The sequence below is a fragment of the Pezoporus occidentalis genome, unplaced genomic scaffold (genome assembly GCF_034315485.1).
Source record: "Pezoporus occidentalis ecotype Australia unplaced genomic scaffold, CSIRO_AGI_Poc_V1 ctg64, whole genome shotgun sequence".
In the NCBI taxonomy this organism is placed as follows: Eukaryota; Metazoa; Chordata; class Aves; order Psittaciformes; family Psittacidae; genus Pezoporus; species Pezoporus occidentalis.
In genome coordinates, this window is record NW_026915987.1 from 2,550,698 (window position 1) to 2,567,415 (window position 16,718).

A 16,718-nucleotide genomic window follows, 5' to 3' on the forward strand; every position below is an offset into this window, starting at 1 on the left:
CATAGGAATGACTGCTCCTTCCATACTGGAAACAAGTAGGAATGAAAGCAGTCTCATTTCAGTTCTATGAGAAGTCCAGTGGCTCAGTGATAGTCCCAGGCTAGGACAGAGGAGAGGCTTGTGGACAGGATAGAAATGAGCATTAATTTGCTAGCTGCAAATAAGCCAGGGCAGGAAGGTGAATACAGAGACCCTCTGCAGACACATCCTAACATCATCGCTTTCAGCCACTTTGGTGTGACCGCTTTCCTCCTATGCCTCTGCCTAGAAAATGCTTCCTGCTTCAGAAACATCTTCCTGACACTCTTCAAAGAAAATCCCACCCAACATCTCCAGACCTTCACAGGCACCAGTCACCAAACTCAAAACCTGGGTTACCTCTGAGCATAGAGCTCGGGAGATCACAGCTCTGGGACGCTGCTAGGAATAAGAAGAGATCACCCTGTGCAACAGAAAGGCAGAGCTCCAGGGTGATTCAGTGTACTGAATTGTAGCTGCACTGGGTAGAAAATGAAACAGGATTTGCACAGCTCTCTGTTTCACAGAAAGCCAGTGGTGGGGCGGGGGACGGCAGATCTGGGTAACTGCTCACCCTCTGACATCAGAAACCTCCGATGCAGCACCCGAGAACGCAGCTGCAAAATCCCTGATCAAGAACATGAAGCTCCTTCCCGTCTTCACAGCTGCATCCTGCTTCACGCCCCCAGGTCCCCCTTTTTTTGTACTACGAGTGATGAAGATTTTTTTCCGGATCACATGAGCCAGGATGAAGGGGGAAAATCCTGCCAGGAAAAGAGATGGGCTGCAACTTGAACCTGATCAAGGGGAGATACAGAGCAGTACCCTGAGGGCTATATAAGAATGTGCTCGGCACAAGAGCAAACACTTTTTCAGGCGAAGGACTTGCATGAGTCAGCCATGCATGTGAAGGAAGACTCCGTTTCAAGGAGGCTTGGAGCCACTAACAGAACATGTTTGTATTTCATCATCGCTACCCTTGCTGCGTTACTCATCTTTGCATTAGCCACCATCATGGTCTTAGTCGTTCAGAGGATGGTAAGAAATTTCTTACTTTATTCATTCTCCCTTTCTACCCCTTTCTCTCCCCCCCCCCCCTTCCCCGTAGTGCTGTCCCAAAATTATCCTGTGGCCAGAAAACCAGCCACTGCCTCCTCTTATAAATGCACACCCATGAAACAAAGAGGGAAAGAAAAGAACTTTCAACGTTCCTCCATGGGCAACATTAATTTCTAGCACGCAATTCCTCCTCTGTAAATGGAAGTGGAAAACTCACAATGTGAGATGCAAGTGACCCTCTATCCTGCCTAGTTAGGACAAGAGGTGGAGAGAAGATGTAGTGCCTCAGTGTTTGCTACCTCTTTCTACATGTGTCTCAGTTCACTTCTTTGGAGAATGACCATTTTCTGAGGTGGTCTGGTCTGGTTTCTAGAGTCTACATGAATTCCTTTGAAATACTGATGAATTTCAGTAATGGATATAACAAGAGACATCTGTGTGTGTGACACTGTGGATGCACCATGCTGTGGTGTGGCAGAACTCTCTTGAACTACCCAGGGCAGTGGATGTGGGCAGAGTAGCTCCCTTCTGCTCTCTTTTTTTTGTCAGTCCCATTCTGGGGTGGGATTTTTAACGCAAAACTAAAGCTATAGCAGGGATGACTGAGGATGTAAGTGAGGCAAGATCTCACAGGGTCTCACAAAAACAGCTGTTACCTCTGCCTACGGACATCTTTTCCTTCTTAAAATGAGGAAAATGGGTCTCAAGTGCACCTGGGGTTAAATGAGGAATCAGTGAGAAGTTACAGCCAGAGAAGAGGCACAGGTGGTTGTGAATATAAAAAAAACTCATTTCTAATCTTACCAGGAACATTGCCATGAACTTTACTGGAATGAAATGCCAGGTTAAACAATTTACAGGCTTTGAAATCTTACTGCAAATATCTAAGTGCTAAAGTATCACAACTATTCATAGGCTAAAAGCACCAGTGTGGGGCTGCTGGAGGAAGTTGGCCAAGGAAAACAAAATACGATCTTTCAGCTCAGTGTTTTCTCTTCATAAATTAACTCTGTGCAATTTGTGTGCCTCTGTATGCACATTACCCAGAAATGAAACCATGAAGGCCTGACTGATATTTCTTTGTTGCACCTGAGAGGAGACATTTACCTGAAATCAGTGCTCTTCCAAAAGAGAAGCAGTTTGGGCACAGTGAAAATGAGACGTGGGGGTTTTCAAGTGACAAATAGTGGGACATTAAGGGAGCTCTTTAACATAACAGGCTGGATAATTACAGAATTGCCAAAGCTTCCCTATATAATGAGACTTTCATTTATACTTATTATGAAAGTAAGCATTAAATTACCTCTCCATCAGGATAAACACAGTTACACTATAGTTGCCAGAGGAACAATATTACTGAAAGAGTCAAGCTTTTCATTTAAAAGAGTAATGACATTATCGCAGCTGCTTTGGTAATGAGTTTGGCTGAAGGAGAAAGCAGGAAGCTGAGGTGTGTGAGGAACACAAATAAAATCAAGCATCAATTTTACACTGTGAGAGGAATTTGGCAGTAAAAGTATAACTTGTGTTCTTGCTCTCAGGGAGCTGAAAGACCCCCAGGTTCTGAAGCACCATAGTCATTCTCCATCCGTGCCTGGTTTTAAACTTCCAGACCTGGGAGCAAGTGTTGGTTCTGTGAGACAGGTTCCTCAAGAAACTCCAGGGCTTACTCCAAAACTACTTTAGCTCATGGTCACAATGTCAGTGTAAGGCTAGGCACAAACTCTTTTGGTAAATACAGTTGTGGCTGGGCTAAGCATTGTGTAGTATTGACTTCAGTAGTTCCACGACATGGAGTTTGGATGGTTCTTGTACCTGGAGCCCTGTAGACATTGAGTCTTACTGATGAAGGGATTAGAACATCATCAATTGGCTTAATTTTCTTTGTAACTTCTAAAGAGAGGACCAACATTTTGTGTGATCTGTTTTACTCTCCAGATGTTGTCAGCTGGATTATGTGAGTGGTCTTTGACCATGGGAGCAATGGTGGCAACTTCATGCCCTCCCTATGCTGAGCTAGCAACTTTTCCTCTGCTCAAAGGAGTGTTAGGTTAATGGGTCTTAGAGACAATGCAGGCCCTTGTGACCCATGCCTCAGGTACCACTGCATTAAGAGAAGGCTTCTGGTGGCAAGCAGTTCATACAGTCTCCTACTCCCACTGCAGGTATATGCAAGTCACTGCTTGTCTTCCTTTTGATGAATTTACACTTGCCTAGTTTAAGATGAAGGATGATGCATTAGAAAGTGAAAATCAAACCGTGTAGAAACAAGGCAATGGCCTCATCCAATATCTGGGTGCTCTCAATAAAAGGAAATCCAACATGAAAGACCAAAACAAAAAAAAAGCAGCTATGATTCCAGAGAGTCTCTGAATTGAACAGCATTGAAAATACACATTAACACCCTCACAAACACACCCCCATTTTCCAGTACGCCAAGAACTTTCCTTTACACCTTGTTTTTCAGACCTCAGCAAATCTTACACTGTGCTGCAAGGAACGCTGTATCAGACACCTAAGCCACCTACCTCTATGAACAAATTCTGTGTGAACGTCCAAAGTCTGTAATCTGGGACAGTCCATCACTGCTCTGGATCTTGTAAACTTCATATTTTTAACCTCCAAACTGAATGGGCAAATCTTTTCAGCACCATTAAGGCACCAGGGTGGCAAATGCCAAGAGCCAGTGCAGTTACTTCCATTTGCTGATCCAGTTTTCAAGGCTGCTGGAGTTAAAAATGTCAAATCCTTTTAGCAGTGGGGCTGTTGTAACCAGAAATTGCTCCCAGAGCACCCAGCATGATACAACCTATAGCACCTAGTATGATAACCACGCTATCAGTGATTTATGTCTGCTCAAAGATAACTGTCACGCACTGCCCCACTCGGTGCCTATTGGCCCCCTCTGGCGGGCAACCCTGACAAGTAGGAAAAGGTGAAAACCCCAAACACCAGCTATCGCCCCGAAAGCAGATTTCCACTCGCTGAACACCACAGGAAAACCACTGAGGCATTTTAGATAAGAAAATGCATTGTTCCAACGCTTGCTGTCGGTGTTGTGTACAGTGACAGTCACCTGCTGCATGGAGGGGGGACTTTAATAGGGTTTGTCAGGACTGGAAAAGCTGCATTTCACACAGGGCTCTGTTTCACAGAATCAGTGAGGTTGGAAAAGGCCTTTAAGACTATGAAGTCAAACTGCTCCCCAGCACTGCCAAGGCCACCACTAACCCATGGCTCTGAGGCCTCGTCTCCACGCTGTGTGAACACTTGCAGGGACGGTGACTGCAGCCCTGCCCTGGGCAGCCTGTTCCAATGCCTGAGCACCCTCTGGGGCAGGAATTGTTCCTCAGCTCCATCTAAACCTGCCCTGGTGCAGCTTGAGGCCGTTTCCTCTTGTCTCATCCCTTGCTCCTTGCAAAAACGGAGCAGCCACCTCCCGTCTCCATCCTGCAGTGATGTGATGCTCGTTACGAGATCAGCTGTGGGGACAGTGCTCCACTTCCTGGTGTTTTCAGTGTCAAGTTTCTAGCTTTTCCTCTTGGACAACCACCTCAAGTGCCACCTCCTGCCTTCCCCCTCAGCCAGAGATGTGTAATGATGGCTGGAGGCTGAGCAAGAGACACAGGAGATCCTTGAGGCTCTTCTTCAAGTGGCAAAACTTCCTTTGAGGGCAGCAGCCCAAAAAGCTTGTTCCCACAGAGCCACTGAGTGGACATGCTCTTGGGAGAGCCCTAGACCTTGTTCAGCTGACCCCAGGCCAGTTTTTAGGGGCTGTGATTTGGAGGTGTGTTTTCTTGGGCTTTCTAGAAGCAGATACATACTCCAGTATGTTAAATGGTTAAATGACTACTCAGGGTTCTAACACGGAATACGTCCCTTTAGCAGCACCAATCTGACTCAGCCTGGGAAAAGTTCTTGTAAAATAAGGCAAAAGAAGAATGAAATAACCTTCACTGGCACCTGATTATCATTTTCTCTAACAAAGCAAACTCAAACCATGCTACTTGCTGAGAAAAGACTGAGATCCTTCAGCAGCAGCACCCAGCTCACTCCACACAGGGGGAAATTCATTGTCATGCACCCTTGCCTGATCTGGCACTGTAGAACTGAATTTCTCTAGGTTCCTGCTGCATGCCGCTTTGCATTCCAAATCACAGCATTGCAAGCAAAGTTTTTGCTGTCAGAAAAGGAAGAAGTAGTGCCAGTAATATTTCAAAGCAATCTGTAAAGCTCTATTTGAATATCTATTCAATTGTCACTAAAATAAATTGCATTAGTATCTGCTGTTTCCACCCCCTGGGAGACTTCCCAGGTGAGAACACAATACATTAGTTCGTTTCTGTTGTCCTGACTCCAACGCAAGCTGCGAGCCATCAGCCTTGTCCTGCAGGCCACCTCCAAGGGAGGTGCAAGATGAACACCTCATTGATGAAAAGGGTTCAATCAGTTTACCAAACACTTCTCTGCTGCCTGCTTTCATTTAGCATAATGTATCTGGGGACAGAGCGTCTCCATGCAGAAATGCCTTTAGCTCTCTGCAGAGGGCAGACATGCTCATACATAGCATTGAGAAGCAAGGCTTCCCTTCGCCCTGAGCACATGTGAGAGGGATGCTCCAGTGCAAGAGTCCAAGACAGGAGCTGAGATGCTCCTTGGGAGCATTTTCAGCAGTCTGTTCTCAGTCCCACATTTGATGATATGTGTGCATAGGATCCATAAAAGTTTGCAAGGGAGGAGGGCATGTAAAGGACCAAAAAGCTTGGAAATGCCTGGTTTTCAAACTACAGCTTCAGGTTCCTATTCTAACCCAAAGACCTTCCTGCACAGTTTAGGAAGATAACCTGGAGAATTATTATCTCCACAAATAACTTCTCCCCTGTCGTACATGGGTGTGGGGAGAGAAAATGAACAAATCACGTATTACAGATACCCGCATCATGAAGCACCTATGCCATCTGTCTGCAGGACACAGCATTTTGGTATTAAACCGAAAGATAGTGTTGCTTTGCTGAAAGCAGATGCAGCTTGACACTTCAGCCATGGTTGAAAACATAGCCACGTTAGGCCAATGTCTAATTAAAATACTGAAGGCTAGAACATTAAATACAACAACTACACAGAATCTGACTTCTCTCACTGTCCAACCATCTTCCTTCTCCGTGTGTTACCCTATTTACACACGGAAATAGTGCTTATGGACCACTACGAAGTTGTCTCCCACCACATACATGGTGTGCCTCATTTCTCTAAGGAGATATTACTGTTCTGCTAAATCTGGTACCAGATTCCCAAATTTCTTCTTGGGCATATAGATGCCACTGAAACAGGCTCCCCAGGAGAGTGTTCACAGCACCAAGCTTGTCAGAGCTCAGGGAACACCTGTACAATGCTTTTAGTCATTTAGCTTAATTTTAGGTAGTCCTGTGAGGAGCAGAAAGTTGGACTTGATCCTTCAGGGTCCCTTCCAACTCCAGATATCATACGAATCTATGATTCCATGCTAAATAAGGCCTGGCCTCATTAGATTACACAACTAGCCCAGGTAATTGGTATCCACATAAGAGGAGCTGGTTTAGGCTAGCCTGAGGAAAAACCTCTCCCTGATACTGAAGTCACCATGGGACTGCCTGCGTTAGTGAGTGCAGGAATATGACAGAGTTTCAAGCACTCAGGCACTCTCAGTATCTTTCCTCAGTATCTTTTCTTCCTGTTGGAAGAATTTCTTTGCTCCCTGAGGGCAATTGCTGGGTGTTTACAAGCTGTCAGTGACTTCACTTGTGTGGAGGTAATACGCAAGCGAGCACAGGTTTCAGGGTTGTACCTTTGGATGGCACAGAGGTGTGATGAAATAGAAGCAAGACCACAATGAAGCCTACCATATTCCTCACTTGGAGCTTGTTTCCTGAGATGTTCTCAGGCCACGCTGACTGAGGACAACTGCCTATTCTGAACAGTGGGTTTGCATCCCAGCAAGAAGTAGGAGGGAGGTGAAGCAGGACAACACCATCACTCTCCCACCTTGGGCTCTACATCTTTTACTTTCATCCAGCTACTGGCTTCCTGGGGGCAGATATTGACTTTCTAGGGTTACAAGTCCCATTCTGTCCTGCTCTCTTCAAGCTTTGCAAGCCACAGAGTGAGGTTTTCAGGGCTTCAAAAACCCAACTGCACTGAGAGAATTGCTTTCTCTGTTAGAAATTTAGATTTTCTACATTAGAAATAAAGGGCTGTGATGAGGTACACCTGAGGGTAATTTTTGGAGGATCGGCAGAGAGCTTCCCAGAGCTGTTTGCTCCACAGGAATCCCTCACTCACCTGTGAGGCCTTATAGGACCCATAAGCTCTGTAGCAGCTGGCACTGGCTCCCTGCACATCAGGCCCTGTATTGCCTACATGGCATGCAATAGAAACTCTTACAATCCACTTTTAAAGCAAGGTTGTACTTGAAGATGGATGTAACTCATGGAATAACCATCCTTTCTTTGCTTCTTTTTCAGGTAGTGGATCCTGCCACAGAGGGCATTGCAAAACCATTCAAGACAGGTAAGATACCTAAACAGTACATGTGATCTGTCTCATCTGTAAGGCAAATATTGCCCAGCATCCCAAATAAGCCAATTACTCACATTTTAACATTTCAGCCTTGGATAATCTTTTAATCTGAGACTCTTCTGTATTGGGCTTGTTTCATAGCTCACAAGTCTCAAGGTAGTCGCTGCATGTCCTTCCTGAGAACTTCCCATCGTGCCTGACCATCCTTTTTTCTGTTTTAAAATTCCTGTAATCTGGAGGGATTTTCTTTTCCCCAGGACATCCTAAGCACATATTGCTTTCTATCAACCAAAGTAGCTCCTTACAACTTTGTAAGTCTTTCTTAAGTTTTTTAGTGGTTTATTGTGCATGAAAAGTTCCTCAGAAATAAAGCAGCTTCTGAACACAGCCCTACTCTAATGCATCCCAAAAGGTGCCCAAAAAGGCTCTTTGCAAACCCAGTGGGCTGCAAGACATCACCCTCTCTGCCCTTGGTCCCCCGAGATGGTGGAAAGTCCCCAGCGCTGGAAGGTGGACCCCGGAGCAGAGCCTCTCTCTTTAAACCAGCATAAACTCAGAGATGTCTCCAGAACTGTGCTGGTTTTCATGGCTGTTTTACCACCAGTTAGGAGGAGATAGTGAAAGCTGTGGGTGTGAAGTCTGGTCGGTGACAGAGGAAGAGCCACAGATACTGTATCTGTAGGTCAGTGTTTTTCAAAGCAAAGCATTGACCAGCGATACTGGTATTCCCAGGGCAGGGAGGAATGATCTCACTAACCCAAAAGTGCATTGCAATATACATACACATATACATGTACGTGTTTCATACCATGCAACCTATGCCAATTGCTTTTTCTCCTCATCACTAGTGGGCAGGTGCCAGGCAGGAGGAACGTGTTTTTTCCAGGAATGTACAAGATGCTGTTTTCATTAGCCAGAAACCTTTCTGTCTTCGGGTCAATATCAGTACAGACACCCTCTTGCTCTGAAAGCAGCTGTTACATCTGAGATGATGCCATTAGTGAGAGACAAAGGAGAGAACGATAGAGAAACCTCACAAGACAGGAACAGTTGAAAGCCGTTTGCAATGTGTATAAGGGCTCTATCAGCCTCCCCCTCGCTGCCTATCAGTGTTTACTGTATGTCTCTGGCAGGGTAATAGAGCACTGAAGTGAGGGAATTACAACGGCCTTTGATTTTCCTCTTAAAATGTATGGAGCAGGGCTAATGGGTTAATACATCCCAGTGAGTACTTTACTGAGGTCCCATTAGCAGGGAGCTCTACCATGTGCTGCCAGGCACTGCTTGCTGACTTCTAAGCAAGGAGCTGTGGTGACCATTGCAAGGTCCCAAACCAGCAGTTGTGGAATAGGAAGAAACAGAAGCATAAGAGATATTGCAGGGAACTGTGGTGAGGCTGAAGTTGCTGTGGATTTAGGTTTGGATTTGGGTCTGCCTCTCAGGCAGCCCTGATGCTTGTGGAGTGGTTTGGATGTATTTTGTACCTACCCCGTTCAAACCAGGGCTTCCAAGCCCTGCATTGTAAAAACTGGCAAGCTAGCAAAAAGTTAGTGTTGCTGAGTTGCCAGCTGGGTGCTCAGCCTTGCTCCAGCCCTGTGTTGGTACCTGCTGGTGTGAAACATCTCAAAGATGCTAGTGGAGGATGCAGGACTGCGCTAGTGGGAACAGCTAGGGTTCACTAAGGCAGAGATTGCTTTGTAGCACAAAGGGACGGTGGTCCGAACACAGCTACATCGTGGAGTTAATCCTGTAATATTAAAGCAGGAAACCCACAATGATTTCATTTAAATCCCCAATGAGATTATGTTGCATGAATAGCTAAATGCCAGTGGGCACTAAAGCAGATCTACAGGTTTACATTCCTGACTCATCGTTTAGTCCTCAATGGATGGGTTTGTAGGTACCCCCAAGCACAATGCAGTATCACCTAATTAAATGTCTGTGTGAAAAAAGGCACGTCTCCTCCGATCCTCTGTGCTGTTGTCAGTGGAGTACCTGAGCAACAGGGGGAAAGACTGAAATTCATCATGAATTTTGTTTGTGAAATGTTCTTCCTGTGGAAAATATTTCTGTCATCCACATTTGGATGAGAGATGGAACTCATCCACATTTCATAAATATCAAATCATACATTAATATGGGAGAGACAGGTGTTATTGTAGGGTTCATTTTTTAGAGGGAAATCTAAGTCACAGAGAAATTTATCACCTGACAACATCTGGAGAGGTTCAGCCTTCATCAGCTCCTTGCTGTCTTCTCCAAGCCTCATTTCCCTATAAATGTAATCCTGCCCTGATGGCTTTTCTTGTTATTTTGAGCTGCAAAGACAAAATATCAAAACATCTTATTTATAAAAGGAAAACCCTGCAGCTACATAAGCACACGCTCACACACTCTTTACAGGTATCTTTTTCTGGTGGTAAGATCCATTGGCAGTTGGTAGGCAGAGCAGGAAAGGAAACCCCACACCCCATTCACAGTTTCAATGGGAAATCGGTTCCCAAATAAAACTCTGGCTTTGAGAAAGTACTGTAATACAGGTGCCATTCCCATCCTTGCTACCCTGGAGTGAACCAGGCTAAAGCCGGTGAAGCAAACAAGCCCTTCCAGATTTGCAGCTCTATCTGACTGCAGTTTGGCCTTCTGCAACTAAATCTGGTCTCTTCCAGCTTGGAACTGTCCCAGTGCAACACTAATGAAACTGTGGGTTGTTAGTCACAAGTGGTGACAAGATGGTGGGTTCTTCAGAAGTAGATATTTCATGTTTAGACTGTAGAGATTTTTGCTTTCTCAGCTTCAGTATACGTATGTGTTTGTGTGCATGTATGTGGAACTGTATGAGGTTCCGTCTGCTCTGAGATAAGGGCAATGAGCTGTTTCTCAGTTTGAAACATTTTGCCAAGCCTGGGTTTGCAAATGCTAGAAAGAGAGCACAGGCAACCTCTGGGGCCAGCATCCAGAGCAAACTGCAGCTAGGCAGATTCCAGGTAGTCATAAAGGGGGCTGTTTGCTTTCTTAATTCATAATGAGATTATCAGTATTGCTCAAGATGCAGAATGTTAGATCTTCCACCTCTCCAATACTTAAAATGCAAGTTAGAGATTAATACATATATGGAGAGATTAACAGCTCATGAAATTATGTGGCCTTAGGCTACAGAAGCCTGAATAATTTTGGCCTTTAACTCTACATGTTTTGTGGTATGGGGTGTGCAGTGATGAGATTGTACTGAGTGCTTCCTAAATTTGGAGGACAGAAACGGATACTTCTAAAGTTTATGACTTTTGGAAGAAGATAAAATTGGCAGTGAGTTCAGCGCCATTTCAATGCACAGGATCAGAGTGACAGTCCTTGGGCTCTCAAGGACCAACGGCACTTGGTACATGTGTGACAGCATCTCTCAGCTGGCACAGTCCATCAGTGCCAACAAACAGCTGTTTGCAGGACACTGAACTGGAAGGAGAGAGCTTAAGATAGCTACAGGGACTTCTTACAACAGCTGCTGAGACACAGCATTAAGCAAGTTCTGCTAGCTCTAGTGTGATGACAGAGGTGTGAAATCATCTTGACTAATTTTACAAGCACTTAAATCAATGCGGGGTATGGAGGAATTGAAAGCTGTTTGTTGCCAGCCTGTACTTCTTTACTTCATAAAATAAGTTCAGGTTCTTGTCCTGCTTTTGTGCCTGCTCACACTCAGCCTCCAGCTAGCTGTAATGACATAGATGCTGCAGAGGAATCCCATAGTAAGAGATGACAGCTACTAAGACAAGGTTCAGAAATCACATTTGAGGGGCTTTCCGTGTCAGAGTAGCAAGTTCTTGCACTCTGGCATGCCACTTTCAGCTGCTGGTTTCACCGCCCTTTGTCTGTGCTCCCATTATACTCAACTGAAAGTTGGGAAAACTGAGGCAGTGAGGAGATTTCCACAGGCATCACAGGGATGGTGGCATCAGGCATCAGGAGTGCAACATCTTGCACCTGGCTGGCAGTAGCCCATAGATCCACGTGTCCCACAGACCTTGGGTTCCTCCTGGCTGGACAGGGTCCTGCTGTGTTTTGATGTTTCTTGTTTGTCTACAGGAAAGCTGGAGAGGGGCTTTGGACAAGGGCCTGTAGGGACAGGCCAAGGGGAATGGCTTTAACCTGCCAGAGGGGAGACTGAGCTGAGCTCTTAGGCAGAAGCTCTTCCCTGTGAGGGTGCTGAGGCGCTGGCACAGGGTGCCCAGAGAAGCTGTGGCTGCCCCATCCCTGGCAGTGTTCAAGGCCAGGTTGGACACAGGGGCTTGGAGCAAGCTGCTCTAGTGGAAGGTGTCCCTGCCTGTGGCAGGGGTTGGAGCTGGAGGAGCTTTAAGGTCCCTTCAACCCTGTCCATTCCATGGTTCTATGATGAGGCTCCTTCCATTTTGCAGTGCAGGTGAGGCTGCAGCTCCTCTGAGTCCCATTTCAAAGTCCCCTTTGGCTCAGTGGGAAAAAGCTGCACTAAGCTCACAGAAATAGTCTGGGCCTTTTCCTCATGGTTGCACCCTCTGGATGCTCATCCTACGGTAAAGGGATGAGGAAGACAAGAGTGAATTATCTCCTGGTACTTTCTTTAGGGCAAAATAGTCTAAATGGCTTTCTACTAAGACTCCTTCCTTACTAGCAGGCTTCCTTAAAACAGCTTAATCTACACTGTCAGACAACAAAACCAGTGAGGTCTCCTTGGTATTTCATCCTAAATGTGACTTTACTTTTCCTCTTCCTCTTGGTTTTTTTAAAGTCATATAATCCTATTGACTTCAGTGGGATTACTTCAGATTTACAATTACCAGTGCAAAGCAAATTAGAGGATATGATTGAACATATGCATCAATCAGGCCTGAAACTGGAGTAATTTCTGCCTCTCTTGGCTGGTGCCAAAATGCTACTTTGCTCCTTGAGAAATAAAACAAGAAAATAGTTATTAGCTGCCTTAGCAAAGTGAGAGCCGGAAATGTCACATCTTTTTCCATAACTTGCCTTCTCAGAAACACAGCTGATGTCATCAAATAAGTGCTTTATACACACACACACACACACACAACTTGCTGACATCAATAAATGTAAGTACAGCTTTGGAAACACAAAGCGCGGCTAGCTCAGTGAGGGGCGAGTCTTGAGTGATGCCAAGACTCTCCCGAGACAGCTCATGACTGATGGGGCTCTGGTTACACCAGGCTGTTTGTAGAAAGTACTGTAATACAGGTGCCATTCCCATCCTTGCTACCCTGGAGTAAACCAGGCTAAAGGCGGTGAAGCAAACAAGCCCTTCCAGATTTGCAGCTCTATCTGACTGCAGTTTGGCCTTCTGCAACTAAATCTGGTCTCTTCCAGCTTGGAACTGTCCCAGTGCAACACTAATGAAACTGTGGGTTGTTAGTCACAAGTGCCATGATGGTGGGCTCTTCAGAAGTAGATATTTCATGTTTAGACTGTAGAGATTTTTGCCTTCTCAGCTTCAGTACATGTATGTACAGCATTTTGCTTGCTTCAGGAGACACTGCAAGGCTCCAACTCCCAAAGGCTGCTTGAGCAGCAGGGGATTTTCTGTTTTAGAGGGTGAACTCTCTAAATACCACTGAGTTTCTGTCCTTCTTGCAGGACGCTTGTAGTGGGAGCGGGCTCAGGGTGCTGATTATGCATGACCAGAGACTGCTGTTACCACCCTAACAGCTTCAGTTGGAAATAAGGGCCAGAAGGGTTTTCTCCTACCCTATGACCTCTCTCCACATCACTACAACACTACATTGACATGACTAATATCAGGAAAGTTGGCTTTGGTTTTTCTTTGGGGATTTCCAGCATGGTCAAGGGACTTTGATATGTGACTTGCTCAATCTTGGAGTGCAGTGACAACCTGTTTCCCTCTAAAGTTTTTAAACTGCTAAAAACAGAGACAGATTGCAATTCTTTCAAGGCATCCTCAGCCTCCTTCTCCAACAGTGAGTGCAGAGGGTGCAACTTTACAAATCACCAACAAGGGGGGCTTGAGGGGACCAGCTTCTCCCTGATCTATCCCTCCTGACCAAGTGCTTCTTAGAAATCTGGCCATGCAGATAATGCAAGGGTCTAGAGATCTGAATTCTTTTTTTGACCCTTAGTTTAAGGAATCCTGTAAAACTTCAGATCCTTGCCTCACTGCGTTTAGTTGACTCCTTCTCATTCATGTAAGGAACATGAAATATGTTATCTGATGTCATGGAGTAGCACCAAGATGTACTAGAACTTAGTTCGGTGTATTAACCCATCCTTCAGAGATGCTGGAGATGAGTGACTCTAATAGTGATGTTATCAACTGAGTCACAGGATTTCCACAGTCATTGTATACCATGGGAGAGGGAGTTGCAAGCACAGCCGGGAGATGTAAGGAAGAGCCAGAGCAATGAGAAATAACCATCCACCCTGTCTGGTTGCAAACACTGGGATATACACTGCTTTTCTGAGCCTGTATCTTGTCCCTGTATCCGTGTGCCTGTGGGCTGCACAGGACAGGGCAAACTGCTCTATACAATCACAAAATAACAGAGGAATAATCAGCCCTCCTGCATGCTACTCAAGCTGCTGTTGCTTGTTGCTTTGGAGCTGCTGCTGTGGGATTTGTCCATAGCACAGTTCTAGCAAACACATGAGATGCCAAACGCTGACAGCTTTTTACAGTACAAAACCAGCAGGAGTGGTCATTTAATCTGTTGTTTCCCTCAGGGAACACCTCCGAAGACTATTTAAGAATCCTACAGAACGTCCCGACCAAGGGAGCGGCTGCGTACATGAGAGGTCAGTGGGGAGTTCAGTGTTGGTAAGGAGAGGTCGCAGAGGTGGTTGAAGAGCAGGCTGTTTGCTATTCAAACTGGGCTTAGTGGCAAGTGGCTTTTTGACCCAATGGATATTTTATGGGTAAAAACGTTCTTAGCGTTCCTGAAATGCGGGTGTCTTGGGTAAAGCCCCTCTCTGGCCACAGAAACTCTGGTTTTTAACTTGATAAGGAAAAATCGGTAAGTAGATACCTTCTGCACACAAACACATGAATACACCTCTGTTATTTCCATTCAAGTATTGCAGAAGGCCATTTTAACTGCATCTCCCTGGGTTTCCCAAGGGCTCTGTAGGTCCTTGGAACTCTCTAACACCCCACTTCCATGTGTGAACTCCCAGTCATCTGGCCAGGGCCTTTTTTTGGAGCTTCCTATGGGAAAACCACTGAAGAGGTATCTGTTTATCAGGAAACACACTGCTGCAGGTCACCTAAGGCTGAATTCAGGTCAGTAGAGTTCAGCAGCTCATTTTAAAGTTTGTTTACTTTCCTTTCTAGTGTTCAAGCAAGTAAACAGTTCAAAACTGAGCTTGGTTGAGAAGGGCATTTGTGAAGACATCCAGTGCAAGAGAGAAGAGCTGGTGATAAAGAAACAAGGCCTCTACTTGATCTATTGCCACTTGAACTTCTATTTCCCCAGCTGGTCAAACAGTCCCACCGACCTCAAGATAGAGCTCCTTGTGAATGACCAAGTCAACAGGCAAACGTTATCCACATGGTGCGCCTCCGAAACGTGCCACAAAAAGACTTTTAAGACCTTGTTCCAGCTCCATTTGACACCCCTGAATGTGAAGGACCGAGTATCAGTAACACTCAATCATCCTAAATTCTTAAATGAAATTTTTCTTCCCAATGAAAACGTTCTTGGGGTCTTGAGGTACAGTGATGACATGTGAGCAGCTCTCTGACTTCCTACTGCTGCCCAGATTGATCTTTCCCTGAACGAGAGTAGTCTGTTTTTATTAGGCAACACCTTTAGGAACTTTGTGAGTATCCCAGAACAAACCCTAAAACACTGCAAAACCCACACCTGACAGATTCTTCTGGTGTGATTTGGGGTTGGATTGTTGTTGGACTACCCAGCATATAACCCACATACCTGACAATGGTTCCTCAAAGCAATCCTGTGTAAACCCAGATTAAACATAACCAGATTATGGGAAGAATACACAATATTGAGACTTGTTGGGTAATGGACCATTGGCAAGGTGCCTGCGCTCAGGAGATGGGGGAATCTTTTTAACTGAATTTTATGGAGTAGTATTTTGACATGGACTTACCAAAAAACTAACAATCAAAGCTTGTAATCTGGGTTTTCTTTACAACAACCTTGCAACCGTAACTCTGGAGTAGGTTTATGGATAGAATGTATGAAAGCAAAGGCAATGGTATTATTGACTTTCAAGCTAAAACTCTGGGACAAAACACAGAAGATAGGGGATTTACAGGATATTTCTGTGCTGCATCCTGCTATGGACTTTGTGCAATTTATTTCCAAGTGTCTTCTTTTTCACTATTTAACCATCTTTTCTATTTAAATATTAAGCTGTTTGGGGCAGAGACTGTGTATATGCACAATGCTCAGTCTCTGGTCTCACCTGGGGTTGCTAGACCTTTTCATAACAAATATTAGAACAGTAATCTAGTTGCAGATCTAGCCACATAGCTAAGCTCATCACTGTATGTTTTCCTTGAATCCTGTCCTGCCTGTTTGACAGAGCCCTGCATGACAGCAGGCCACACTGGTGTGGAAAGACACCTCTAATGCTTTCACCTTCTGAAAAGCCAAGATTTAGATCTGAGGTCCAGACTTTCCCAGAAACAATTTCAGGCTTGGCCCTCAGCCAGGAGCTGTGGAGTTTGCGCAGTCCAGAGGACAGATATTATCTGAGCTTCTTTGGTTTAGTTGAATCCTTAGATAATGAAGGATTAAAGAGTAATCTCAGGCTCTCTTAGTCTATGAATTGCAGTAACACAGGTGTGTATTTGAGATTTAATTATTACAGTGTGAAGATAGGATCAAAAAGCTGGTACCAGTTCACTGCTTTCTTTTTTCCCTTCATCCCTAAGATCCTACTAAGGTCTATTTTCACTAGTATTCAAGTTTTTCCCCTTGTGTTCTTGTATCTTCTTTCCTTTACACATCTAGAGCTCAGTGGATTGTTCACATCAAAATATTTAGTCACAGATTTAGTTTCTAGCTTCAGAAACGCAGTGTCTTCTTATTCAAGCTTAGTTGATGTTGTCAACTGAG

General features: G+C 45.0%; 1 protein-coding gene across 1 annotated transcript; it reads left to right on the top strand.

Moving 5' to 3' along the window:
• Window positions 1-566: 566 nt before the first annotated feature.
• TNFSF8 (TNF superfamily member 8) lies at window positions 567-16,404 on the top strand. The gene is made up of 4 exons (XM_062640252.1): window positions 567-1,056; window positions 7,578-7,623; window positions 14,356-14,427; window positions 14,963-16,404. Exons 1-4 carry the CDS (start codon window positions 862-864, stop codon window positions 15,358-15,360), a joined length of 711 nt encoding a protein of 236 aa, XP_062496236.1. The 5' UTR covers window positions 567-861; the 3' UTR covers window positions 15,361-16,404.
• The last annotated feature ends 314 nt before the right edge of the window (window positions 16,405-16,718 follow it).